This window comes from Bos indicus, chromosome 3 (assembly GCF_029378745.1).
Source record: "Bos indicus isolate NIAB-ARS_2022 breed Sahiwal x Tharparkar chromosome 3, NIAB-ARS_B.indTharparkar_mat_pri_1.0, whole genome shotgun sequence".
Taxonomy (NCBI): domain Eukaryota; kingdom Metazoa; phylum Chordata; class Mammalia; order Artiodactyla; family Bovidae; genus Bos; species Bos indicus.
This window is the reverse complement of record NC_091762.1, coordinates 69,714,162-69,742,142: the sequence shown is the minus strand read 5'-3', so window position 1 is coordinate 69,742,142 and position 27,981 is coordinate 69,714,162. Positions and strand designations below refer to the sequence as shown.

Here is a 27,981-nt window from a genome sequence, read left to right as displayed (position 1 = left end):
CCCACCACTTCTCTCTGAAAAAGAGTTAACTTACAGCTCCAGTTAATAAAGTTCCTGGGTGTGATAGTGTTTCAACCTACAAACTCCTTTGCAAGTCCTCTAACCTGCCTGAATAGGTTTTTCCGGCCACATGTGATTGTTCAGAACCTCCCAACCGTGAGAGGCATGAGATGTTCTAAACTGTCTAAATACAGATTCCTTTGAGCAGTTAAAAGATTGATTAGAAATTGTATTGGTGAAGGGTTTTTCACTTGTTGGGCCAATGTTTGCTGCTAAGTCTCCATATCCCTTACCCACTGTGTCCTTGGCAGTGTATTGATTAATATAATTGGTGTAAGTAGTAGCTTTAATGTTTGTAACCTTGGACCCTTGAGTTAATTCTTTTTCTTGTTATAGCCCACCACACCTTTGCCCTATAGGAATGCAACTTTATCTAATGCTTTTGGAGGGTGGCGCCTGATTAATCACCTTTAGAGAAAAATACAAGAAAGGGTCTTAAAATGTTAACAGGCCTCCAGGCCAGAAGATGATGCAAATCACCTAAACTTTTGCATATGATAAGTTTGCAGGAAGAAAGCCTGGCTTACTGCATGACTCTACCCCTTCTTCCATTATCCTCTATGCATAACCTAAGGTATAAAAACTACTTTGGAAAATAAAATGTGGGCCTTGTTCACCGAAGCTGGGTCTCCCCATGTCATTCTTTCTCTCACCTTCTGGCTGAATTATTCAGCCTCTTTCCTCCACTGAATTTCCTCACTGAGCTATCCTTATTTAACCACTCTTTATATCTTTAATTAACATTTAAATAAGCTGTTGTTTCCCGATCGCCTAAGCCGTCTCCTCTTCGAATTCCCTGGATCCATCAGGGCTGGACTCCGGCAGTTGGTCATCAGTTTTTATTATATATTTACCTTTCCTGGGGAGATTTTCTTTTTAACATTCTTACTTCTTTTCCACTTAGAGAAGAGCCTTTAACATTTCCTTTTTTAAAAATGATAATCTTGTTGGTTAGAGTATTTTATATTGCAGGATTTTCCCTTCAGCACTCTGTACATATCATGCCACTTCCTTCTGGCCTGAAAAGTTTCTGTGGAGAAATCAGCTGATAGCCTATAAGAATTCCCTTGCATATGACTCTTTGTTTTCTCTTGCTGCCTTAAATATTCTCTCTTACTTTTGACTTCTGCCATTTGAATTATGATATGTCTTGGTATGGGTCTATTTTAGGTTCATCATGTTTGGGACCTTCTACAAAAGAGTCCAAAATGCAGTACTTGGGTGCAATCTCAAAAACGACAGAATAACCTCAGTTCATTCTAAGGCAAACCATTTAACATCACAGTAATCCAAGTCTATGTCCCCACCACTGATGCTGAAGAACCTGAAGTTGATTGACCAGTTCTATAAACCTACAAGACCTTCTAGAATTAACACCAAAAAAGAGCTGTCCTTTTCATCATAGGTCCAGGACTGGAATGCAAAAGTAGAAAGTCAAGAGATACCTGGAGTAACAGGCAAGTTTGCACTTAGAGTACAAAATGAAGTAGAACAAAGGCTAACATAGTTTTGTCAAGAGAACACACTGGTCATAGCAAACACCCTCTTCCAACAACACAGGAGATGACTCTAAACATATACAAGACCAAATGGTCAATACCAAAATCAGATTGATTATGTTCTTTGCAGCTGAAGATGGAGAAGCTCTATACAGTCAGTAAAAACAAGACCTGGAGCTAACTGTGGCTCAGATCATCAGGTCCTCATTGCAAAATTCAGGCTTAAATTGAAGAAAGTAGGGAAATACACTAGGGAATTCAGGCATGATCTAAATCAAATTCCTTATGATTATATAGTGGTAGTGACAAATAGATTCAAGGGATTAGATCTGGTAGACAGATTGCCTGAAGAACTATGGACAGAGGTTTGTAACATTGTACAGGAGGCAGGGACCAAAATCATCCCAAAGAAAAAGAAATGCAAGAAGGCAAAGTGGTTGTCTGAGGGGGCTTTACAAATAGCTGAGGAAAGAAGAGAAGTGAAAAGCAAGGGAGAAAGGGAAAGATATACCCAACTACATGCAGAGTTCCAGAGAATAGCAAGGAGAGATATGAAGGCCTTCTTAAGTGAACAATGCAAAGAAATAGGAGAAAACAATAGAATGGGAAAGGTAGAGATCTTTCAAGAAAATCAGAGATATTAAGGATACATTTCATGCAGGGATGGGCATGATAAAGGACAGAAATGGTAAGGACCTAACAGAGGCAGCAGAGATTAAGAAAAGGTGTCAAGAATACACAGAAGAACTATACAAAAAGGTCTCAGTGATCCAGAAAACCAGGATGGTGTAGTCACTCACCTAGAGCCAGACACCCTGGAATGTGAAGTCAAGTGGGCCTTGGGAAGCATTACTACAAACAAAGCTAGTAGAGGTGATGGAATTCCAGCTGAACTATTTCAAATCCTATAAGATGATGCTGTTAAAGTGTTGCACTCAATATGTCAGCAAATTTGGAAAATTTAGCAGTGGCCACAAGACTGGAAAAGGTCAGTTTTCATCCCAATCTCAAAGAAGAGCAATGCCAAAGAATGTTCAAACTATCTTACAATTATGCTCATTTCACATGCTAGTAAAGTTATGCTCAAAATCCTTCAAGCTAGGTTTCAACAGTACGTGAACAAGAACTTCCAGATGCTCCAGACAACTTCCAGATGGGTTTAGAAAAGGCAGAACAACCAGAGATCAAATTGTTAACATTCATTGAGTCATAGAGAAAGCAAGGGAATTCCAGAAAAACATGCATTTCTTCTTCATTGACTACACTAAAGACTTAGACTGTGTGGATCACAACAAACTGTGGAACATTCTTAAAGAGATAGGAATACCAGACCATCTTACCTGTCTCCTAAGAAGCCTGTATGTGGGTCATGAAGCAACAGTTAGAACTAGACATGGAACAATGGGCTGGTTCAAAATTGGGAAAGGAGTACAAGGCTGTATATTGTCACCTTGCTTATTTAACTTGTATACAGAGTACATCATGCAAAATGCTGGGCTGGATGAATGACAAGCTGAAATAAAAATTGCCAGGAGAAATATCTATAACCTCACATATGCAGATGATACCACTCTAATGGCAGAAAGTGAAGAGAAACTAAAGAGCCCCTTGATGAGGGTGAAAGAGGAGAGTGAAAAAGCTGGCTTGAAACTCAACATTCAAAAAACTAGGATCCAGTCCCATCACTTCATAGCAAATAAAAGGGGAAAAAGTGGAAGCAGTGATAGATTTTATTTTCTTGGGCTCCAAAATCACTGTGGACATGACTGCAGCCGTGAACTAGAGATGGAGGAGTTAAGGCTGGAGCCCAGTGTGAGGCAGGACTTTCTGCTCAGTGGCTATCAATGTCCAATCAGGGGTGGGGTCTGAGCCCAAGCTGCTGGATCTGACACCCTGAGGGTTGAGCCCAAGCTGGTTCTGTTCCCTTTCAGCATGTTTTCCCCTCTATCTGCACTGGGACCTTTGCCCTAGAGCAGGGAAGTGCTGAGGTAAGTGGGGCTTGTGAGGGCTCTCTGCTCACACTGTCTGCAGACGGAGGTCCCAGCTATCTCTGACACACTGCCTGGGAAAGCACCTATAAGTGTTTCCTTTTTTCGGCTCAGACACAACCTGATGTGCAAGTTCCCCTTTGTCCCTCATAGCATATCACTGTCCTCAGCCTCCACCATTTCCGCCCTTTTGTTAAACCACATCACTGGGCTACATGGACACTTGGCACATGATTGAGGATAAGCTGTGGTGGAGCCGCTGCTGTCTGAGACCTGAGAGCTACTTGAGATGTATTGCTTGAGTAAGGTCAGTAGTGGCTGGCACCCTCTCACCCAGGGTATGCCCAGGAACTAGGTCATCTCTGCACACCACAGCTTCTTCTTCTACCCACTCATTGCTGCTCCAGATCCAATGATACATTGTGATGTGGAATGAGAAGGACCAAAGCCTTTGCTCAACTTTTGTGCATGCCAAGGAGGTTATGGGAAACCCAGTGGCCACTAGAGCATACCTCTCTCCACCCTGCCTCAGGAGCAAGCTAGCATATAAGTGCTCCTCACAGCTGTAGTCCAGGCTTCCCACAGGCATCCTGTTACCCCAGCAGTCCTTCAACCAGCCAAGAGGGCTTGTCTCCTCTGTATAGAAACCCAGGACAGGGGCACGCAATCTGTGGTTCTCATTGCTTATTTCACAGGATGAGTGTCCACCTGTGTGATCTTTCTTGTCCTCTGAGGTCCGCTCCAAGAGCACATGACACGACCTGATTGCCTTTTTTTCCCCTTCCTACCCAATTATGTGTATCTTAACAGCCTTGGAGTCTTTCTGCCAGTTTCCAGTGAAAACTGTCCCACATGTACATATATTTTGATGTGTTTGTTGGGGAAAGTGAGTTTCATGTCCTCTTACTCTGCCGTACTGATCGATCCCTTTTGGTAGTTTAAAAAAAAAAAAAACCCTAAACAAAGACTTTATTTGTCCTCTTTATTTTCACTTCCATAGAAAAACCTTTAATCTAACAATGAACCACAGGCTATCTTTCTCTGGTAGGCAAAGACAAAAGGACTTCTTATATGCCAAGAAACTATTTGGTGAAATACTTAATAATTGTTCCTTTTTAATTTGCTTATAAAAAGAAAAGGTAATATGTTACTTAGACTTATCTAGGCCCTAATTCTAATTGGTAAATAGTAACATGAACCTTATTCAGTTCAGTTGCTCAGTCATGTCTGACTCTTTGTGACCCCGTGGACTGCAGCACACCAGGCCTCCCTGTCCATCACCAACTCCCAGAGCTTGCTCAAACTCATGTCCATCGAGTTGGTGATGCATCCAACCATCTCATCTTCTGTCATCCCTTCTCCTCCTGCCTTCAATCTTTCCCAGCATGGGGGTCTTTTCCAATGAGTCAGTTCTTCACATCAGGTGGCCAAAGTATTGGAGCTTCAGCTTCAGCATCAGTCCTTCCAGTGAATATTCAAGTTTGATATCCTTGCAGTCCAAGGAAATCTCGAGTCATCTCCAACGCCACAATTCAAAAGTATCAATTCTTCGGTGTTCAGTTTTCTTTATAGTCCAACTTTCCTATCCATACATGATTACTGGAAAACCATAGTGTTGACTAGATGGACCTTTGTCAGCAAAGTAATGTCTCTGCTTTTTAATATGCTGTCTAGGTCAGTCATAGCTTTTCTTCCAACTAGCAAGTGTCTTTTAATTTCATGGCTGAAATCACCATCTGCGGTGATTTTGGAGCCCAAAATAAAGTCTGTCACTGTTTTCATTGTTTCCCCATCTATTTCCCATGAAGTCATGGGACTGGATGCCATGATCTTAGTTTTCCAAATGTTGAGTTTTAAACCAGGTTTCTCACTCTCCTTTTTCACTTTCATCAAAAGTCCCTAACTCTAATTAGTAAATAATAATGTGAACCTTATTAGCTGCTTAATAAAATTTCAAAAGTAAAAATGATTAAAAAGCAACTATAAGGGTTTTTCTTTCTTTTGTATAATTTTATCTAAGTAATTTATAGACTTGCCTTTGAATAAACTGCTCTGTGTTTATTTTTCATTGCATCTCCTACCCAATGAGTTCTGGTGAGGCATACTCCCTCCAGAAAAGACAATAATCAATAAGAAGAAGGATTTTGAAATGATTAATGTTAAAAATGTGACACTGGCTTAGTCATGTAAATAGTAAAAGTTAAATATCTTCTATACCTGTTCTTACTCACCTGCAAGTCCTAAAAGAATGTAGGCCATAATGAACAGTATGAAGATCATGCAGCACAGCACATCTGTACAACTCCTAAAGATGAAGAGGAACAATGAATTAAAAGGATCCTGAGAAGACTCACATAGCATCCGTTTTCCTCCCTCTTATGGACTAAACGTGTCTCCCCCAAGTCCTTATGTTCAAACCTAACCTCCAAAGTGATGGTATTAGAAGGTGTTAGAAGGTGGGCGGGGCAGGAGGGAGAAGTGGGGTGGAGAATTAAAAGGGATACAAAATGACTAGTGTTTACTGCAAAAATATACATAGGAAGGCATAAAAAAATAATTGGGCTTCCCTGGTGGCTCAGACGGTAAAGAATCTGCCTGCAATGCAGGTCACCTGGGTTTGATCCTTGGGTTGGGAATATTCCCTGGAGAAGAAAATGGCAACCCACTCCATTATTCTTGCCTGAAAAGTCTCATGGACAGAGGAGCCTGGCAGACTACAATCCATGGGGTTGCAAAGAGTCACACACAACTGAACAACTGAACACACAAAAGATAATAACAACAGTGATATGCCTTTTTATACTTAATAATTCTAAAAAGTAGATCAAATGTATTTCCGCAATCAAAGACTTAAACAGCAGAGAGCAGTTATAGTTCTGTGATTAAAGAAGTTTCTCCAAAGCTGTTAGCATTTATTCTCTTGATTCTTTGTTTGCAAAATTTTTTAGAAGTTAGAGTACACCAGCATCAAAAAATTCTTTTATTTGAAATTGTAATTTAAGCTATTTGATTTTATAATTTTCTCCTTCATGCTTCGCAGTACATGACATAATAATAGAAAAGATTAGCCTTTTCCATTCCTCTCTCTCTCCATTATCTTTCTACATGCACATATAAAGGGTACTCTGATTAAATAAAGGGTTGACTACATAAGCTTTCTATGAGGAACAGAGTTGCAACTATTCAAAAAACAATGTCTATAATGCATTACAAAATGAAATGCTCTAAACTGTAATTTTCGACTTATTCTGTAAGCTGGATATTGTGAAATGAGATTTAGAGAAAATTTGGCTCAGAGAGACATGGTAATTTTCTAAGCGATCACAAGTCAAACCAGTATCCAGTAGGGAAACTCAGGTTTTCATCTAAAGTATTTCCTATTTCCAATATTAAATTTTGTTCAGCTTGAAAGGCGTCTAGAAGGTCAAAACTTGTCTTAAAAGTAAGAAAAAATACAATCATTGTTGAAACTTAATGAAGAATCTATTAGGAAAGAGACAGATCAATGTATTTGACAGGATTAAAAAATGCACATGAGAATTTTCATAGCAAAAACTTCTTGTTCTAGAGGTTAGATGGATATGTTCCAATCTTTTAGCACAGACAGGCTGAAGTTACATTCTATTTTTAGTGATGGTAATAGCAATAATAATGAATAATAACTGTACAGTAACAGACACAGTAATACCTTGTATATTGATAAAGCCCTGTTATACTTTTATTGTTTTCACTTACATAAATTTGTGAGTTTCCTACCTTTGGGTTTTTCAGGGTAGTGAGGTAAGTTGCCTTATATAAGGTCCACGAGAGAGAAGCAGTTGCAGAGGCAGACAAACATCTAAGTCTCCTATGCCCAATCTTTTTTCACTTAGTGGTTATTCTAATATGATTACAACTTTCTAGAAAGATTCCAATTAGTCATATTGAAAACTCCACACACATCCTTATTATACCACCTCACCACAGGAAAGGGATCCATCATAGAGAAAGCTAATCATGGTCAATTCAGAAACAAACCATTACTTGTTTAAATCCAACTTCAACCCAGGAATTTAAAATTTCACTGGGACTGAAGAACTATAAGAATAATATAAAGAGAGAAAAAAAAGATAATCTAGATTTCTTTGTTTAACAATCATTGAAGGCTAAACCTGCTGGAGGGTGAGGAAAGGATCTGGTTTATTTGCATTTTGACACATCCTACTTAAGATCAGTTCTCATCCTGTCAGGGCAGTTGCTAAATAGTATGATACCTAAGAAGGACTGCCTGCAGGCAAAGAACTAAGGAAGAGAAAACTAGAACACTGATAAGCTTTTATTAGAAATCTTGAAGTTGTCAAAGCCTTTGTGTGTAATCATAACTAAGGAGAGAGGGATAGAGTCAGAAGCACCAGCCAGGTTGGCCAGTGTCCTGTAATATTATATGTATGACATGTTTGTATCTACATGGTTATATCATAGATAATATACATTATAATATGTTTATAATGACTATAATTATATAGCATTATAATGTTTTCTATTTATATTATGTAGTCAGCACAGGAAGAGCTAAACATACTAGAAAGATGAGTAAAAGAAACTTACCAATTAAAAAAAAAAAGGCACAAGGAAAGAAGCAGAGCCCAAAAGGAAATTTCTAAGAAATAAAACCCACAGTCCTTGGCTACTGGTCCTGATGAAGGGCATCAATCAGAGTTTTGGTCTATAGGGGGTTTTATAACAACAACAACAAGGGGGATTTATACTACGATTTCTCTTTCTTTCTTGTACCAAGAACATGCCATAGCACCAGGGGCTACTGTGCACCACACAACCACTCTCTATCCACTCTCCCAGCAGTCTAGTCTCTCACCAGAGAGGGATAACATTTCTCAGTAATTCATACCCTGAGATGTCTGGGGATTCTATTCTGGGACCAGGCAGGATAATGTATTCAAATCTACTTTCCTTTTCTGGACCACTACTTTAGAGAAATAGCGGACCATACCACACACCATGGCCAGACTGGTTAATTTCATAGTATCTATACATGGAAGAATATTGAACAAGTGGAAGAGTTTGAAGAATTCAAGAGTTTCAAAAAGTAGGAAAGTTTTTCTAAATTAAAAATTCTTGTTTCTGAATTTGTTCCTCTAGTGATTTCATTCCCTTTGTTGTTTAATTTTTTTTTCTTTTAAAATTAGGCGTGTGTGTGTGTGTGTGTGTGTAAAACAACTATTTCTTTCCACTTCTTATTTCTCTCCATATTCCCTGCTGGAAAAAAGTCACTGCTTAGAAAATTATTGGAAAATTGAATATAAAAAATATAAAATATAGCTTGGGTACCATTTTGGGAGTCAGCAACACAGCAGAAGCTTAATTCAAATTTTAGAAGTTATAAAGTATCATCATTGTTTCTTTCTTTGATTTCAAGGCATCTTTACAATCCCAAATGTTCTGTGGAAAATGAGTTTTTTTTTTTTTAATCAAATACTTAGTTTGGATAATTTTGAAGACTCTTAAGTATAGAGGTAACTGGGTGATACAAGCTTGTGGTTTAAAATCGTTCTGAATCATATTCTAGCTAGAGGTCTGTCATAACTGTATATTTCCCTCAGTTGGGTTCACTTTTACTTTTACAGTAAGTATAAACTAAGGACCAGTGTAGTAATCTAAAAATGGATCGCATCCCACTGCATCCTAGAAAGAAGACAGAAAGAATAGTTTTATAGAGAAATATACCTCAACCCTCTCCCTTACCTTCCTTCTAAATCAAAGTCCAATTTTTAAAAAAAACAAGTTGCTCACACTCAGAGTTATTCAAAATACTCCTGGCATAAAAGTATTTTCAAAAGTTAAACTACAGATGTACCATTGCTATCTTATATTTATTTGTCCAAATTATAGTAAGAATAGGATCCCAGTCCTATACTCATTTGTAGACCTCCCTTTCCTTCCTAATTCTAACCTAAAGTATAGAATGCCTATAGTCACCTCAACTTAAACTCTTGGGCGTTTCCTTTGAGTTTCTCTTTTTCTTACAAGATCTTTTATTTTATATTCAATTAATAAGTTCTCTTGACTCCTTCTCTCTGATGAGTCTTTCATCCACACCTTCCTTTCTATTCCTGTTGCCTGGAGTCAGTCCACATTCTCTCATTCTCTCTTCTAACTGCTGCTGTGGTCCCTTTATTGGGCTCCTGCATGTAGTCTCTGCCTGATCCAATTCATTCTGCACACCACTGACATCACTGAGAGCAAACAAAGTCACTTTATTATTTTAAAAATTCAATGCTTCTCCACTACTTGTTTAATCATTTCCAAATGTCTTAGCTTTATGTTTAAGAAAATACAATTTCAATCCTAGTTCAAGCCCCAGACTACCTTTCTAGATTTCTCCCCCTATTTATCTCCTGTGCTTCAACCAACTTGGACTTTTTCATTCACTGCATACCTAATGAATTCTCCCTTGACAACATTCAGGGTTCTCTGCTCATGGTTGCTTTAAGACTCATTCTAGTAGGATACAATATGTCCCAATTTGTATGAAATAGCCAGGATTTATACCTATTATCCTGGAATAACAATCAACAATGCTCACTTTTACTATCAGAAGCACTCCAGTCTGGATCTCTACCCCATCTATTAAAATCCCATTCTCCATAGAGTAGAATTCCCTTCATTTTCTGGGGATGAATAACATTCCATTGTATGTATATGCCATACTTTTTTAATCCATTCATCTGTCAATGAACATTTAATTATTTACATATCTTGACTATTGTGAGTTATGTTGCAATGAACATGCAGATACCTATTTGAGATCCTGATTTCAATTCTTTTGGACAACATGCAGTGAACTTGCAGATATACACTTGAGGTTCTGATTTCAACTCTTTTGGACAACATGAATAAACCTAGAGGACAGGACCTTATGCTAAGTGAAATAAGCCAACCACAGACAGACAAATAACTGTACAATTCTACTAATTTGAGATATCTAAAATAGTCAAATTCATAGAAACAGAAAGTAGAATGATGGCTGCCAGGGGCAGGGGAGAGGGTCAAATGGGGAGTTGTTATTCAATGGCTCTATGTTTTGATTATGCAAGATGAGTAAATTCCAGAGGTCTGTAGTACATTGTGTATATATTTTTAACATCACTGTATTGGGTACTTAATATTCTGTTAAGAGGGTAGGTCTTACATTAAGTGTTCTTACTACAATTTAAAAAATAAAACAGCATGGAAGACATAATAATCACTGCAAGGCTTTAGTATACAGGAATGTGTTTGTTCAAGGTCATGTGTTATTGAATTTAAAATTTTGCTATGAACAAACTTAATTTGGGTATTAAATAAGTGATTTTAAGTGCAAAAATGTTTTTTCAGCTAAGAAAATTTAAAATCCCTACTTTCAAATAGGTTAAAATGTCACCTCCTTCATGCAGTTTTTAGATAAAAGAGATCCTTCTCAGCTCTGTAGACTCACAGACACTTTGTACATCTTTAAGGCAATTACCTTTTAACTATTATAATCTAGTGCCTGCATGCTTTCACTCAGTCATGTCTGACTCTTTGTGGCACCATGGACTATAGTCCGCCAGGTTCCTCTGTCCAAGGAATTGTCCAGACAAGAACACTGGACTGGGTAGCCATTTCTTTCTCTAGGGGATCTTCCCAACCCAAGGATCAAACCCACATCTACTGAGTATCCTGCACTGCAGGTGAATTCTTTACTGCTGAGCCATAAGGGAAGCCAATTATAATCTAGATGAGGGTGCAAACTATAGCCCATGGGCCAAATCTGGCCTGCTGCCTGATTTTGTATAGCTTTTTGTGAGCTAAGAATGGGCCAAAGAACCAAATAGACATTTCTCCAAAGAAGACATACAGATGGCTAACAAACACATGAAAAGATGCTCAACATCACCTATTATCAGAGAAATGCAAATCAAAACCACAATGAGGTACCATTTCACGCCAGTCAGAATGGCTGCGATCCAAAAGTCTACAAGCAATAAATGCTGGAGAGGGTATGGAAAAAAGGGAACCCTCTTACACTGTTGGTGGGAATGCAAACTAGTACAGCCACTATGGAGAACAGTGTGGAGATTCCTTAAAAAACTGGTAATAGAACTGCGTTATAACCCAGCAATCCCACTGCTAGGCATACACACTGAGGAAACCAGAATTGAAAGAGACACGTGTACCCCAATGTTCATTGCAGCACTGTTTATAATAGCCAGGACATGGAAGCAACCTAGATGCCCATCAGCAGGCAAATGGATAAGAAAGCTGTGGTACATATACAGAATGGAGTATTACTCAGCCATTAAAAAGAATACATTTGAATCAGTTCTAATGGGGTGGATGAAACTGGAGCCTATTATACAGAGTGAAGTAAGCCAGAAAGAAAAACACCAATACAGTATACTAAAGCATATATGTGGAATTTAGAAAGATGGTAACAATAACCCTGTATGCAAGACAGCAAAAGAGACACGGATGTATAGAACAGTCTTATGGACTCTGTGGGAGAGGGAGAGGGTGGGATGATTTGGGAGAATGGCATTAAAACATGTATAATATCATATAAGAAACGAATCGCCAGTCCAGGTTCGATGTAGGATACAGGATGCTTGGGGCTGGTGCACTGGGATGACCCAGAGGGATGGTATGGGGAGTGAGGTGGGAGGGGGGTTCAGGATGGGGAACATGTGTACACCCATGGTGGATTCATGTTGATGTATGGCAAAACCAATACAATACTGTAAAGTAATTAGCCTCCAATTAAAATAAATAAATTTAAATTAAAAAAAGAATGGTTTTTACTTTTAAAAAATAGTTTTAAAAATAAAGAGTATTTTGTGATATAAGAATTATACAAAATTCAAATCTCAGTGTCCATAAATACAGACTTTTGGAAAATAGCTACATGCATTTATATATATATTTATGTAAATGCATATATATATGTATATGCATTTACATAAATATATATATTTACATATATACACTACCCACAATGGCTGAGTAGTCACAACAGAAGCCATCTGGCCTGCATAGCCTAAAATTTACTACCTAGATTTTTACAGAAAAGGTTTGCTGACCTCTGATCTAGGCCATAATGTCCTTTTACGGCAGCAGTTAAGCACAGAGTCTTGTGTGCTACACACAAATTGCAATCTATGTATTAGTAAGACACGGCACACCACTCCAGTACTCTTGCCTGGAAAATCCCATGGACAGAAGAGCCTGGAAGGCTGCAGTCCATGGGGTTGCTAAGAGTCAGGCACGACAGAGCGACTTCACTTTCACTTTTCACTTTCATGCATTGGAGAAGGAAATGGCAACCCACTCCAGTGCTCTTGCCTGGAGAATCCCAGGGATGGGGGAGCCTGGTGGGCTGCCGTCTATGGGGTCACACAGAGTCGGACACGACTGAAGCGACTTAGCAGCAGCAGCAGCAAGACACACCTGTAACTGACAGGCTAATACATCATAAGCAGGGTCTGGTGAAACTCAAAGTGCTGTATTTCAAATTTCAGATCTTCTTTTCTGGAAGGGGATAAGGCCTATATAGTGGATATGTTGTCTAAGGATTTCATTTTGAGGTTAAGCTTAAGTTTGCTACCTAGACATTTCAAACTCCAATAAAATAAATCATAAAAAAATTAAATTAAATTCAGAGGTAATAAGAGAGTTTTGTTTCTTAGGTTTACATTTCAGTTCCACACTAGTTCTTCTTTCCTACAACTGTCATTCTGCCTCTTTTTTTCAGGGACAGCTTTCTATCTTCATTCAGAAACTGATTCATTTACTAGTTTTCTTTGTGACAGCTGAAATTTCAGTGATATCAACCATCCTGAAAGGTCCTTAATATCAAGCATTAGAGCAAAAATGGAGGTCTTAAAAGTCATTTTTCTCTGACAGATCATCCATTCATGCCTAATGAGTCAGTTTAGGGACTGTCCACTGCCCATGAATTCAGTCTGATGGTCACCTCTTATTTGAAGTTCCTGGTGTCCCCTGAGTACATCTGTCTATGACGTGGCTGCATTGATAATGCACAGTTTAGAAGCACTTCTCCTCTGTGGTTCGGTTGGCACCTGCATGATGCCATTAAGTCATCCGTTACCTCTCAGTTTCTTACTGCAGAAGTCTGTTCCAGAAAATTGAATGGTTGCTTCACTTCCCAGAGGCTTTATTAAAAGACAGTTAATTTGGGGGCCATTCTCTAAGCTCCACTGAGATACTTGGCAAACTGCAGAATGTGGCTTGAATTAAATCAAGCTAAATGATGCTTAGTCAGCAGACTCAAAACATTTGGGAACTATGTGAGGTACAGTTCTGTGTAAGTTAAAAAATTCTTCTATTCTTCCACTCTTCACTACTAATGGAGAATCTGGTGATCAGTGATAAGAGCATTTTCTAAGAGTTGTGTTTGAAGGAGTTAACTGTAACCTTCCCATTTCCCTCCAGCTTCTTTTTTCCCAGACATACTGTCTAAGAGTTCTCTACTGTTCTATTCCCACAGCTTTAGAAAATACCATGTATACGACTTGGGGGTGTGTGTGAAAGTTGAGGTTTTAGAAATAAGCAAATTACACCAGCCATTTCTACAAGTATGATAAAAGGTTAAAAATTATCTTGAAGAATTACACTGTTACATAATCAGAAAATAGGAAGGCACAATGAGCTTTTAATCACATGAACTCGTATTTTCAGGTGCTCAAACTAAATACAAGTGTTTTAATTTTCTTAAAAAAAATTGGACTCTGTGGGAGAGGGAGAGGGTGGGATGATTTGGGAGAATGGCATTGAAACATGTATAATATCATATATGAAACGAGTCGCCAGTCCAGGTTTGATACACGATACTGGATGCTTGGGGCTGGTGCACTGGGACGACCCAGAGGGATGGTACGGGGAGGGAGAGGGAGGAGGGTTCAGGACGGGGAACACATGTATACCTGTGGCGAATTCATGTTGATATATGGCAAAACCAATACAATATTGTAAAGTTAAAAAATAAAATAAAAAGGAAAAAAAATTTAAGAATGACTTTACAGTTATATTTACTTTAAAAGATAATTTTGACACCCAATCATTGAGAAGAGAGTGTTAGTTTTATTATTTTTTAGTACATGTTAAACTGTTGCTGAAAATGAAATATTCCAAATAGCATAACACTCTAAGAAATCATACAATGACACTGATCATTTATTTTGAATTGATTAGAATATTTAAGATGATATTTCAGTATTGTACTTGCATGATTTAGTTCTTTTGGATAACTGAATCTTAAAAGCTTCCCCTATTCTCTATTTCCGGAGAAGGCGATGGCACCCCACTCCAGTACTCTTGCCTGGAAAATCCCATGGATGGAGGAGCCTGGAAGGCTGCAGTCCATGGGGTTGCTAAGAGTTGGACATGACTGAGCGACTTCACTTTCACTTTTCACTTTCATGCACTGGAGAAGGAAATGGCAACCCACTTCACTTTCTTGCCTGGAGAATCCCAGGGATCCGGGAGCCTGGTGGACTGCCGTCTATGGGATCGCACAGAGTCGGACACGACTGAAGTGACTTAGCAGCAGCAGCGTCCTCTATTTCTCCTATATTGTTTGCACTTGGGTTTCCAATGTCTTTAGAGAGTAACTTTAACTGGTTATAATTTATATTTTCTATCTGTAAAGGGGAAATAAAACTTCATTTTTAAATACAGAAGTTTAAATGATGTCTATATAAATATCTCTTTTGTTTAAAATGGAATAAGGTCAGACAAAATTGATCTTACTATATTATTCATCATCTTTGTAAAACCTGCATTATAGTTAAGAATGTGTCAGTGAGAGGAAACTACTCAGAAAATTGCTAGTAAAGTGAACACTAGATCACAGTTATTGCCCACAGCATGACTGGTATCATCAAAGAGGTCTTAAGAGAACCAGCTTAGAACAGCCTTGGGAATTGGTCCAAAAGTTTACAGAGACTCTGAAACAGTTTGGAGAAAGAAATGGCTACCAACTCCAGTATTCTTGCCTGGGAAATCCCATGGACAGAGGAGTCTGGCAGGCTATAGCCCATGGGGTCACAAAAGAGTCGGACACGACTTAGTGACTGAAAACGCACATGTATCAGTTCAAAATGCTCTTTAATGTTCTTGGAATAGGTTAGCATCCCTCTACATAGAAACACAGAGTAGGTGCTCAAGAATATTTGTTTAAACAGTGAACTTCTGAAAATTTTCATGACTGGAATAGCTACAAAAATTCTGCTATTAAAATTTATTTTTAAATCATACTTCCTTAAATAATATGATAAACAATTAATATTTTTAGTAATCAAAGGCCTACATGTTAAAATGAAAAGATTACTATTTGTCACCCAAAATTTTAATAATGAGAAAAGGTACCTACAGATGATGGACATGTCAGAAAATTATATGCCCTTTGATCTAGTAATTTCTTTTCTAGTAATTTATAGTATGGAAACATGTATTGAAGAAACAAGAATTAATTTATAAGGATTTAAAACACTGTTTATAATAAAATTTGAAAGCAATTTTTAGAATAATAATTATATGAAAACATGGTCATAATATATTGAGAAAAATAGGTTATAAAACATATGTGTCATATATGTATAGATATATAAATATATATGTAAATGCTTAATAATATAAAAAAAGGATACAATAAAAGGCTGCTGCTGCTGCTGCTAAGTCGCTTTAGTCGTGTCGGACTCTGTGCAACCCCACAGACGGCAGCCCACCAGGCTCCCCCGTTCCTGGGATTCTCCAGGCAAGAGCACTGGAGTGGGTTGCCATTTCCTTCTCCAATGCATGAAAGTGAAAAGTGAAAGTGAAGTCACTCAGTCGTGTTCGACTCTTCGTGACCCCATGGACTGCAGCCCACCAGGCGCCTCGGTCCATGGGATTCTCCACGCAAGAGTACCAGAGTGGGGTGCAGCCACTATCTCAAGGTGGTATGATTTTATGTGATTTTGTTTTTATTCCTTTGCTTTTTCTGTTTTTTTCAAAACTGTCACAATGAGCACAAATTGCATTTATAATAGAAAAGAAAATCTAAGACACATAGATTGCATTTGACAACTATAAATAGATTGCTGCCTTATTTTATTCTATGAAATTCTTTCTGATCCCCTCAAAATAAGTTTAAAAATGGATCTTCTGCTCTTTCACTTTTTTCTTGATTATTATTGACTAAAATTCAAAACACATTTTTATTGCCTTTAAGCAAAATGGTTACTAAAAAAGTGTGTGACAGAGTGACAGACTGTCTTCTGATTAATCTTTCTTATTGCTCAAGTATTTCTAAATGGGGATGGAATTGAACATACACATCCATAAATGCCTCAGTAAACTTCTTACAAATCAGACCTTTGTTTCCCAGTAACGAACATCTCACCAACTTTATAAGACACAGACCCCTGCTTCTTGTTTGAATCACTGCATATATGAAAACAGAGTTGGCCTTTTAACCTTCACTCATCAAGTCTCTCCAATTTGATGGTATGTCTCTCTTTTGTAATTTTCTTTATATCTATTTAGCAAATCTGGATAATAAAAATCCTTTTTTATTTTCCTTAAAATAATGTATTCAGTAAAATATGTATTCAGTGGTTTTCTTAGAACTTTGCCTCTGCTTAGAATGTTTATTAGCTATCTATACTAATTTTAAGCAGGTTGTCCTATAGTTACTCTAGTGCTTTTGGAACATGAAATGAAAATTTAGTTTTGGAAATAAATTTAACAAGGCAATTACCTCAGTCATAAAACATTTTATACTTAAAATCATTTAAGTGTCCATTAGATAAAAGAATAAATTTTAAATAATTTAAAAGAAATCTAACTGTGGTATTGGAGAAGACTCTTGAGAGTCCCTTGGACTGCAAGGAGATCCAACCAATCAATCCTAAAGGAAATCAGTCCTGAATATTCATTGGAAGGACCGATGCTGAAGCTGAAACTCTAATATTTTGACCACCTGATGTAAAGTACTGACTCACTGGAAAAGACCTTGATGCTGGGAAAGACTAAAGGCAGGAGGAGAAGGGGACGACAGAGGATGAGAGGTTGGATGGCATCACCAACTCAGTGGACATGAGTTTGAGTAAGCTCCAGGAGTTGGTGATGGACAGGGAGGCCTGGCGTGTTACAGTCCATGGGGTCACAAAGAGTCAGACACAACTGAGTGACTGAACTGACTGATACAAGAAACTGGAAATAGTAAGTACATTAATAAGGGGGACTGTGTGTCTGGGAAGAGATGAGGTAGACCTACTTTTTACTGCATATCCTTTTGTAACTTTTAAACTGTGTATCAAACACATGTATTATTCTAGTCAAAAACAATTTTTATAAGAGAAAATCAGTTGAGTATTGATTTGGCATATCTGAGAAACAGAAATAACCTGGGAAGTAACATCAACTATTAACCATTAAAATGAATACAGTAGGAAACAAAATTAACTTAATTTACTAGAAATTAAACTATAAACTATATAGATATAAAGTCATTAGACACATTCCACAAGTAAAATCCTTAACTATGATATAAATTTACCTATGTATCTTGATTGAAAGATTGAATTTTGGCCATTAATGATTTACATCATACCTGTAGAAAACAAGGCTTCTCCCATCATAAACATTTTTTTTAACTTAGAATTTGTTTTGGCAATAATTTCAGTTTTTAGAGGAAGACAAACACAACATGACATCTTGGGTTTAAGGAATATCTGGTATCACTATACTACTATGTTGTTGGTAATTTTTACTTTGAAATGGGAGGTCTGCTGACTTTAGGAAGAAAATTAACAATTTGTGAGATGGTATAATAAGAGATGGTAGTTTTCATTACATGTCCAAAGCAAAGAAGCCTAGACATTCAACACGTGTCCAGTAAATGAATGAGTGAAAGTGTTACCTGAACATCAGACATTAGTATACTGTAGACATTTTTAAAATGTATAAAACTTCTGTGTCCCTCTGTTCTCAAATTATTCAGAAAAGGGGGAAATTCTAACCATTTATCTAGAGCTTGAAGTGCTACATGAATTGCTCATTCTTTGCTGAAAATATCTGCTGCTGTTGCTGCTGCTGCTAAGTCGCTTCAGTCGTGTCCGACTCTGTGCGACCCCAGAGACCGCAGCCCACCAGGCTCCCCCGTCCCTGGGATTCTCCAGGCAAGAACACTGGAGTGGGTTGCCATTTCCTTCCCCAAAGCAGGAAAGTGAAAAAATAAAGCGAAGTCACTCAGTCGTGTCCGACTCCTAGCGACCCCATGGACAGCAGCCTATCAGGCTCCTCCGTCCATGGGATTTTCCAGGCAAGAGTACTGGAGTGGGGTGCCATTGCCTTCTCCGGAAAATATCTGCTAGTACATTTTATTCTACAAGCTGTTCATTCTACAACAAAGCATTACTAGTAAGAAAAGGGTGAGTGAGTGAGTAAACGAGTGAAGTCACTCAGTTGTGTCTGACTCTTTGCAACCCCATGGACTTTAACCTGTCAGGCTCCTCCATTCATGGGATTTTCCAGGCAAGTATACTGGAGTGGGTTGCCATTTCCTCCTCCAGGGGATCGTCTGGACTCAGGAATGGAACCTGGGTCTCCCACACTAAAGACAGACTCTTTACCATCTGAGCCACCAGGGAAGCCCAAGAACAGGGTGATTGCTATTAATTTTAAAGCGGACTTCATTAAACTTTTTAGGGTTTAAGATAAAACAATGTTTTCTAAATATTTATTGCTTTGCACTTACTAAATACAGTCTCTGTGTAATCCAATAGAAAACTGAACTTAACTGTATCAGTTTAAAATGTGTTCAGTTGCAAATACCAGAAAATTTATGCCAGAAACAGTGGCTGAAATTCCAAAGAATTTGTTTCATACAAGAAGTTCTGCAATTGAAGTCCTGAGCTAGTGCTGTGTGCCATTCAGTGATGCCTTTAGGGACCAGAGTAACTCAAATCCTCTTTCTGGCCCCTCTCATCTTTAGCTTGTAGGGATTTATCTTCATGTTTGTACCTCATATCACAAGTTGACTGCTGCACTCAAGACACCTGTATCTCTTCAATAAAGCTTTGTTCTATTATTTAGAAAAGAAAGTCCCTCCTAGAAGACTTGCCCTTGAGCTCATAGGCTTGAACTGTGTCTCATGGCCATTCCTGCCTGGAAAGTGGTTAGGAAAATTGAATGTTTGACTTTTCAACTTCTAAAGTAAAGGAGACAAGGCAGAAGATGGTATGGAATGGATGTTCAGGGAGACAAATTACAGAATAGACCATGGTTACTAGTGAGATTCATTTAAACAATCATAAAAATAATAAGACTTTCCTATTCTAATAATTTTTAGACAACCCAAATGGATTATACCAAATTATGTTTTTCTCTATCATTATTAAATATTAAATATGTTTTATAAGAATAACATATGAAAACTGAATATTGTGTATTCTCACAGAATTCAAGTAGTCAAAATGAGATTCATTTCCCAGGTTAGCATATTCTGGAGCTGATAACAGTAAAATAGGAAATTATAACATCTTATTTCTGAATAATTTTACATTTTATATTCAATACATTAAATAATTCTTGACATTTGTGTTCAGCAGGAGACTGAAATTTAAATCCAGCCATAGTAAATGTATGAAGTTACAGTTGTCCTAAGCTAAATATTGAAATAAATATTTTTGTTAAGTTAATAAATATATTTTTAAAAAATCATTAGACATAAAATATATCACAAATTATACCAATAAGTCTCTTTCATTTCAACAAGAGATACTCAGAACAGTATCTTAATAATAAGTCTGGAAGACATCAGGCAATTCTGTCCAGGAACTGTCTATTTTTCAAAGTATAACAATACATACATAATGGGTCTCAGTTCTTATTACTATCCTCTTTCCTATCATTCTGAGATAAAAATGGAGAATGCATATTTTCCCCCAGATTTAAGTCCTTCCTCCTCAGGGTTTCAAAAAACCTCCCTACCAATTTTTCCAATTTGTTCAGTTCAGTTCAGTGGCTCAGTCATGTCCAACTCTTTGTGACCCCATGAACCACAGCATGCCAGGCCTCCCTGTCCATCACCAACTCCCGGAGTTCACCCAAACCCATGTCCATTGAGTCGGTGACGCCATCCAACCATCTCATCCTCTGTCGTCCCCTTCTCTTCCTGCCCTCAATCTTTCCCAACATCAGGGTCTTTCAAATGAGCCAGCTCTCTGCATCAGGTGGCCAAAGTACTGGAGTTTCAGCTTTAGCATCAGTCCTTCCAATGAACACCCAGGACTGATCTCCTTTAGGATGGACTGGTTGGATCTCCTTGCAGTCCAAGGGACTCTCAAGAGTCTTCTCCAACACCACAGTTCAAAAGCATCAATTCTTCGGCGCTCAGCTTTCTTTATAGTCCAACTCTCACATCCATACATGACCACTGGAAAAACCATAGCCTTGACTAGCCTGACCTTTGTTGGCAAAGTAATGTCTCTGCTTTCAAATATGCTATCTAGGTTGGTCATAACTTTCCTTCCAAAGGGTAAACATCTTTTAATTTATTTGTTAAGTGTCTACTATTTGCTACTAAGGTAAGACATGTATATGTGTGTGTATATGGCAGGGGTGGGGGGTGGGCATGGAGTACAGCATGCGGAGGTAAGTCAAAACTGTTGGAGGAGGAAGGAGACATAAAGGCCCCCCCAAAAAGAATATGACTCTAGCCCTTACATACTCTAGTTTCATGGTATAAAAAAAATAAAAACATCTAAAAGATTAACATTAAAAATAAATACTGTCTAAAATGTAGAAGTAAAAGTAAGTACTATAGTTAGGAAGAATCTAGATGGTTAGAGTAGAAAAAGCTCAGTGTGAGTTAGAATATAGGAGACACTTTAATTACAAGGGATGAATCAAATTTTTAATTTTGGCGATTTTTGACTGGTTGGGAAGAGACGTCCATTCTAGGCAAAAGGATGTACAAGAACAAAGATGCAAAATTAAGTGCATGGCTGATGGAAATGAGAAAGAGGTCAGGTTAGTTGGAATTCTTTTTCAGTGGAAATTATGAAACAGATCAGTTAGTTCACAGAATCAAAAGAAACTAACTCATTATTTTATTTTCATAATATCTATTGGTACCTATTCTGTACCAGGTACTACAGTACATACTACAAAACAATGGTGAACCAGACAGATATGGTACCTTCTCTCATTAAACCCACAATTTAATATGGTAAACTGGCCATAAATAAGTAAAGGTCAACAAATAAGATAATGACAGATTTATGTAGTAATGGAAGTGCTAGGAAGGAAATAAACATGATACTAGAAAAGAGTATAATAAGGACACTATGAAAGAGTAGGGAAGAACTCTGAAAAGATTGTTGGGTGGCATACTTTTTTGATTAAAATTCACATGGAACCACAAAAGACTTTGAATAACCAAAGCAAAATCTTGAGAAAGAAGAACAAAGCTGGAGGAATTTACTTCCTGATGTCAAAGCATGGTATTACAAAGCTATAGTATTCAAAACAGTATGGTATTGGCATACAGACACATACATAAATGGAGCATAATTGAGAGCCCAGAAATAAAGCCCCCAATCAATGGTCAACAAACAATTGATAAGGGAGCCAATATCACACAATGAGAAAAAAGGATAGCCTCTTCAATTAATGCTGTTGGGAAAATGAAATAGTCACATACAAACAAACAAAATTTCACCCCTATCTTACACCACTCACAAAAATTAACTCAAAATCGATTAAAAACTTAAATGTAGGACTGGAAACTATAGAACTCCAAAAGAAACAATGAAAATGGCTTCTTTTCATTGGTCTTAGCAACAATTTTTAAGATATAACATCTAAAGCACAAGCAACAGAGGCGAAAATAAGTGGGGCTACATCGTACTGAGAAGCTTCACTGCAACAAATGAAACCATCAGCAAGGTGAAAAGGCAATAGACAGAATGGGAGACAATATTTGCAAATCATATGTCTAGTATGGGTTAGCATCCAAAAAATATAAAGAAATCATACAATTCAAAAGCAAATCCAAACAATCCAATTAAAAATGAGCAGAGGATCGAAGCAGACATTTTTTCAAAGAAGCCATAAAGATGGCCAACATATATGTGAAAAAGTGTTCAACGTTATTAATTGTCAAGGAAATGCAAACCAAAACCATAGTGAATTACCACCTTACACCTATTAGAATGGCTACCATCAAAAAGTCAAAATATAAGTGTTGCCAAGAATTTGGAGGAAAGGGATCCTTTGTGCACTACTGATGGGGATGTACACTGGTACAGCCACTGTGGAAAACAGTATGGAGTTTCTTCAAAATATTAAAAATCAAACTACCATATGACTTGACAATATCACTTTGGGGTATAAATCCAAAGGAAATGAAACAGGATATTGAAAAAATATCTGCACTGCCATGTTCATTGCAGTATCAGTCATACTAGCAAAGTATGTATGTAGCGAAGTTTTCTTACATGGAAACAATGTATCAGTTGACAAATGAATAAAGATATGGTATAATTTTATACAGTGGAACACATTCAGCCTTCGGAAAGAAGGAAAACCTGCCATTTGTTACCACGTGGATGGAGCTTGAGGACATCATGCTAAGTGAGATAGTGTAGAACAAATACTATCAGTTTGTGTAGAACAAATACTCCATGATATCACTTACTTATCTAAAAACGGTGAACTCTTGGAAACCAAGTAGAATTGTGGTTACTGGGAGTTCGGGGGTAGAAGAATGGGGAAATGTTGGTCAAAACGTATAAACTTGCAGCTAGAAAATAAAAATATTCTGGAGATCTAATGGACAGCCTAGGGATTAAAGTCAACAACACTGTAGTATATACTTCAAAGTTTCTAAGAGACTAGTCTTAAATGTTCTCACCACAAGAAAGAAATGGTAATCATGTGATAGGATGGAAGTGTTAGCTAACCATTTTACAGCATTTAAGTGTAACTTAGACAATGTCATATAGCAATTATATCCCAATAAAGCTGGACTTAAGAAAGAAAGAGGTGGTGGGAGTTATGTATTAAGCAGAAGAAACAACAAACGCAAAGATCCTGAGGGCAGGTGGGACCAGGGTTGGTTGCCATGTGATCTGATGGATGGTCAGTATGAACAAAACATAGAAGAAAAAGGGAGATAGCAATACAAGAGAAGGCTGGTACAGCAGAATGACTGATCAGTCCTCAGTTTGGACATGTCCATCAGGGAAATCCACAGTTACAGTATCTTATGTCTAAGGACTTGATGGTTTATGACTCATTTTGGCATATATGATCTCGTTTGGATCATTAAAACACCTCTGTAAACTAACACATCGTTTTACAAATTAGGTAACTACTGACTATAATTTCAGCTTATTTTCGACTGGAAGTTCTTCGACAGAGGAGTAATAAACCAAAAGCAGAATCTTAGTTACATATATCTGGCACTAGAATGGAGGATAAATTGGAATAAAGTATGTGGTGAATGCAGAAGGATGAGAGTTAGGGAAATGAGGGCTGAAATAGAGCAGTGGAAAGACAGAAGAGAATGAAACCAGGGCCAGTTCTGCTTCATCAGCATCACCAGCCTCCCACGCACATCTGTTTTCCTGGGTCGCCAGGATACTGTGATGATAAATGCCACAGCATGAAGAGAGTTTACAGTTCCACAAAGATTCTTCATGGACTGAAATAGATGTGAATGAATTTTTCCCTAACAGTTTCTAACACAGAGGGAGAAAGGATGCTCACAAATCTTTGAGCATCAAACCTTATATTTATCTCTCCTATGGTCTTCAAAGCACTCTGTTCCACTTTTTTATTGTGTCAACTTGATAAAAATGTATTTTCTCTGAGCTTTGGGAGACCAAAGATCTTATTTTTCATTTTCTGGTGTGAATGTGGTTAGGTGACATCTGTCTTTTCTGTAATGGACAGAAAGTGTTGTTCTATTGTTGCTTTTAACCTCTGAAGGCCACATCAAAAGAGAGCTGGCCTTGAATGCTTCTAGATGTGGATGTCGATTATTAACAAGCCATGTGACAAGTTATTCAATCGTGTTGTTTCTAGCTCTTGTCAACTATGTGTAAGCGAGCAAAGACAGGGTAAAAGACAAGCATGTGAAGAAAAAAGTGACAACTGAAGACAAGACAAAATTGAGAGGAAAAATAAGCTGAAAAGAGATTTAGGGAGGAAAAAAATGAGAGGAAGGAGTAGGGCTCCTAATTAAAGTCAGAAGAATCAAGGTAAAGGATGAAAAGGAAGAGAGAAGAAATCAGAGAAACAGGATCAATAAAAATGCATAGGACTTCCCTTGTGGTCCAGTGCTTAAGAATTTGCATGCCAGTGAAGGGGACATGGGTTCAATCTCTGGTCCAGGAAGATTCTACATCTTGGGGCAACTAAGCCCGTGCACCGCAACTACTGAGCCTATATGCCTAGAGCCTGTGCTCCATGACAGGAGAAGCCACTGCAATGCGAAGCCCACGCACTGCAACTAGGGAATGCCCGCACACAGCAAGGAAGGTCCAGTGCATCCAAAAATAAAACAAAAAAATTTTAAGGAAGAAAAATGCAGAGAAAGAACCATTGTGGTATAAGGAAAGGAAAAGAAAATATATAAAGGTCATCCATAAGAAAGTTTACTAAAACTTTGATTTTGAAGAAAATCATAAAGCAGATACACACATCCAATTGTAAAGTTAGTATTTCATAATCTGTGAAAGGAGATAATGAGAGGTGGTGGTTATTAAATTAATTGAAATTTAATGTCTCTACTTTTACTTTATAGTTTAAGTCATTTTAACAGTCAAATAATAAAGGTTGTACACAGGAACAAAGTTTAAGGACATCTGTTCTTTGTATCTATTGTTCCCCTCCTTTTAAAACACTTGTTATTTCCTTTCTAATACAACTATTATCTGCCAGCTGCCTACAGACCACTCAACAGACCCAACATGTCTCTTTCTGCCTCTCCTATTAACACACTTGGCGAATCTACCAAGTCTCCATGTCTGTGCAGTCTAGTCGCAGAAGAGTCACAGTTAGGACAACCTCCAGTCTCCTGCAATTAACACTGAATAGCAGGAACATGCCAGCATCATCATTCATATTTTGCTGTGAAAGCTGCATGTGTTCAGTAGTTGGTTGTTTAAAGAGCTAGAAGATTTTCAGTTTCACTCTTACTTCATCTTTTAGTAACTGGATAAATGTGCCAAAGTGTGTGGAGAAGCAGCCTGTCTTCAGATTTTAATCGACACAGGGGTTGCAGTAGCAGCAATAACAGCAGCTGAGATATTGCCAAAAGACTTAAAAGGCCAAAATGAAATGTGCTGGACACAAAAAGGACTTGGGTTTACCTTAACAAATGAAAGTACTTGGAAAGATAACTGGGACTCTTAAGACTGTCTAAGGCAATCATCAAATAACTCTGAATCATCCCCAACTCTTGATCATCACTTTCTGTAGGGCTCAATGGTAGCTTTTCAGAATTTCAAATTTATCTAAAACTTAGACAGCAAATTAATATGATTGCTTCATTTTAGTTTGTGTTCACAAAGAGCTTTTCTAGAAGAAGAAAGTAACTGACCTGCAGCTTTTAGTCATTCTCCTGGTCTCATCATGCTGCAAACAGAGGGGAAGTGGTCGGTCTTCAGGCTGGGCTTGCTCCATGAGGCAACAATGTGCCTTGAGAATCACAGTCTGGAAATCTAGGTTCTATCTTAAGTTGTCTATCTGGCAAGTCTCTTTGTTGTTGCTGTTTGAGTCTCTAAGTCACATCTGACTCTTTGCAACCCCATGGACTATAGCTTACCAGCCTCCTCTGTCCATGGGATTTCCTAGGCAAGAAAACTGGAATCGATTGTCATTTCCTTTTCCAAGGGACCTTCTCCACTCTGGGATTGAACCTGTGTCTTGGGGCTTGGCAGGTAGGTTCTTTACCCATGAGACCCACTTGGGAAGCCCCTCATCTCAATACCGGCATAATCTCAGGGCTTTCTCAGGATCCAGCTCATCTTTCAATTTTACTTGGTCATCTAAGGGGATTTCATCTATATCATGGTTTCTAAGGCATCAGCAATGAACAGCCTTAATTTTCTCCCAAATGCTAGCTCCTTACTTTTAAATTCAATGATCCAAAATCAAGTTTACTATCTATTGCTCCCAGAGGTCTAAAAATTTGCTCTTTTCCTTACCTATTTCTGTCTACCACTCACTCTCTCACTCAAACTACAAATCCTGCCATTCTCGACTCCTTTCTCATCCTCCACATCTGTTTGATTGACAAGTTATAAAATTCTCCATCTACAATGTTCTGTTTCTTTTTCTACAGTCTCTCTGCCACTGCCTAGGTTGAAGCCTCATTATCTCTTATCTGGACGGATACCACAGCCTCCAAACAGCATCATGCACTCTCTCACCCATCATCCACACTTGGTAAAATACAGAATTTAACATATAAATCCATCGGTCAGAACCTTTTAAGATTCTCAACTGCTTACAAAATAAAGTCCAAACTCCATAATCTGGCCTTTACTAAACTGCTCAAAATTACTTTCTATTGTCCATTCACACTCACAAATAACCTTTGCTCTCTCACATCTTAGTGGCTTTGTATTTGTTTGAACCATGTGAAATTGGTGATATTTAACTATTTTGACATAAAAATGACAATTTCATAAAACTTAACTAAGAACGCCTTTTGTCTCTGCCAGGAATACTCTTTCACCCCTTACTACCTGGCAAAACATCAAGACCCAGCTTAAACGTTGTCTCCTTTGGTAAGCAATCATTGACCACACTAGACTAAAGAACTGATCTCTCCACTGTGCTCCCTGACCACTCTGTCATATCTCTGCCATAGCACTGTGCTTTAATTATTTGTATATACTTGTCTTTGCCACTGGAATATGGGAAAGTTCAGAGTAGAACCTAGGACTTAATTATCTCTGTATCTTTACTTCTAGTATGCCATTGCCTTCTCCAGGGGCTCTTCCCAACCCAGGGATCAAACCCAGGTCTCCTGCATTGCAGGCAAATTCTTTACCAGCTGAGCCACCATAGAAGCCCAAGAATACTGGAGTGGGTAGCCTATTCCTTCTCCAGGGGATCTTCCCGACCCGGGAATCGAACTGGGCTCTCTTGCATTGCAGGTGGATTCTTTACCATCTGAGCTACCAGGGAATCCCTAATGTCTAAATAGGAGTTAATAAATATTTATTGAATGAGAGACTAAATTTCCTTCTTAACTTGGTACACAAAGGAGCTGATAAATTTTTTGGTTAAATTTGGGAGGAATGTTGGTATTATGATTTAATATATCATAGACTGCCTCTTTCCTCTTCTTATATCACCTTCCCCCTTTTCCTTCCTACTGGCTGTGGATTTGATCT

The 27,981-nt window shown here is 38.0% G+C and overlaps 1 protein-coding gene across 3 annotated transcripts in view; it reads right to left on the bottom strand.

Annotated features, from left to right (window-relative positions):
* The window catches only part of SLC44A5 (solute carrier family 44 member 5), a 431,009-nt gene that overhangs the window by 113,974 nt on the left and 289,054 nt on the right, over positions 1–27,981 (bottom strand). For all 3 annotated transcript variants that reach the window (XM_070786302.1, XM_019957254.2, XM_070786303.1), the window contains one exon: positions 5,779–5,852. In XM_070786302.1, coding sequence (XP_070642403.1) covers positions 5,779–5,852 — 74 coding nt within the window. The remainder of the gene's footprint in view (positions 1–5,778; positions 5,853–27,981) is intronic.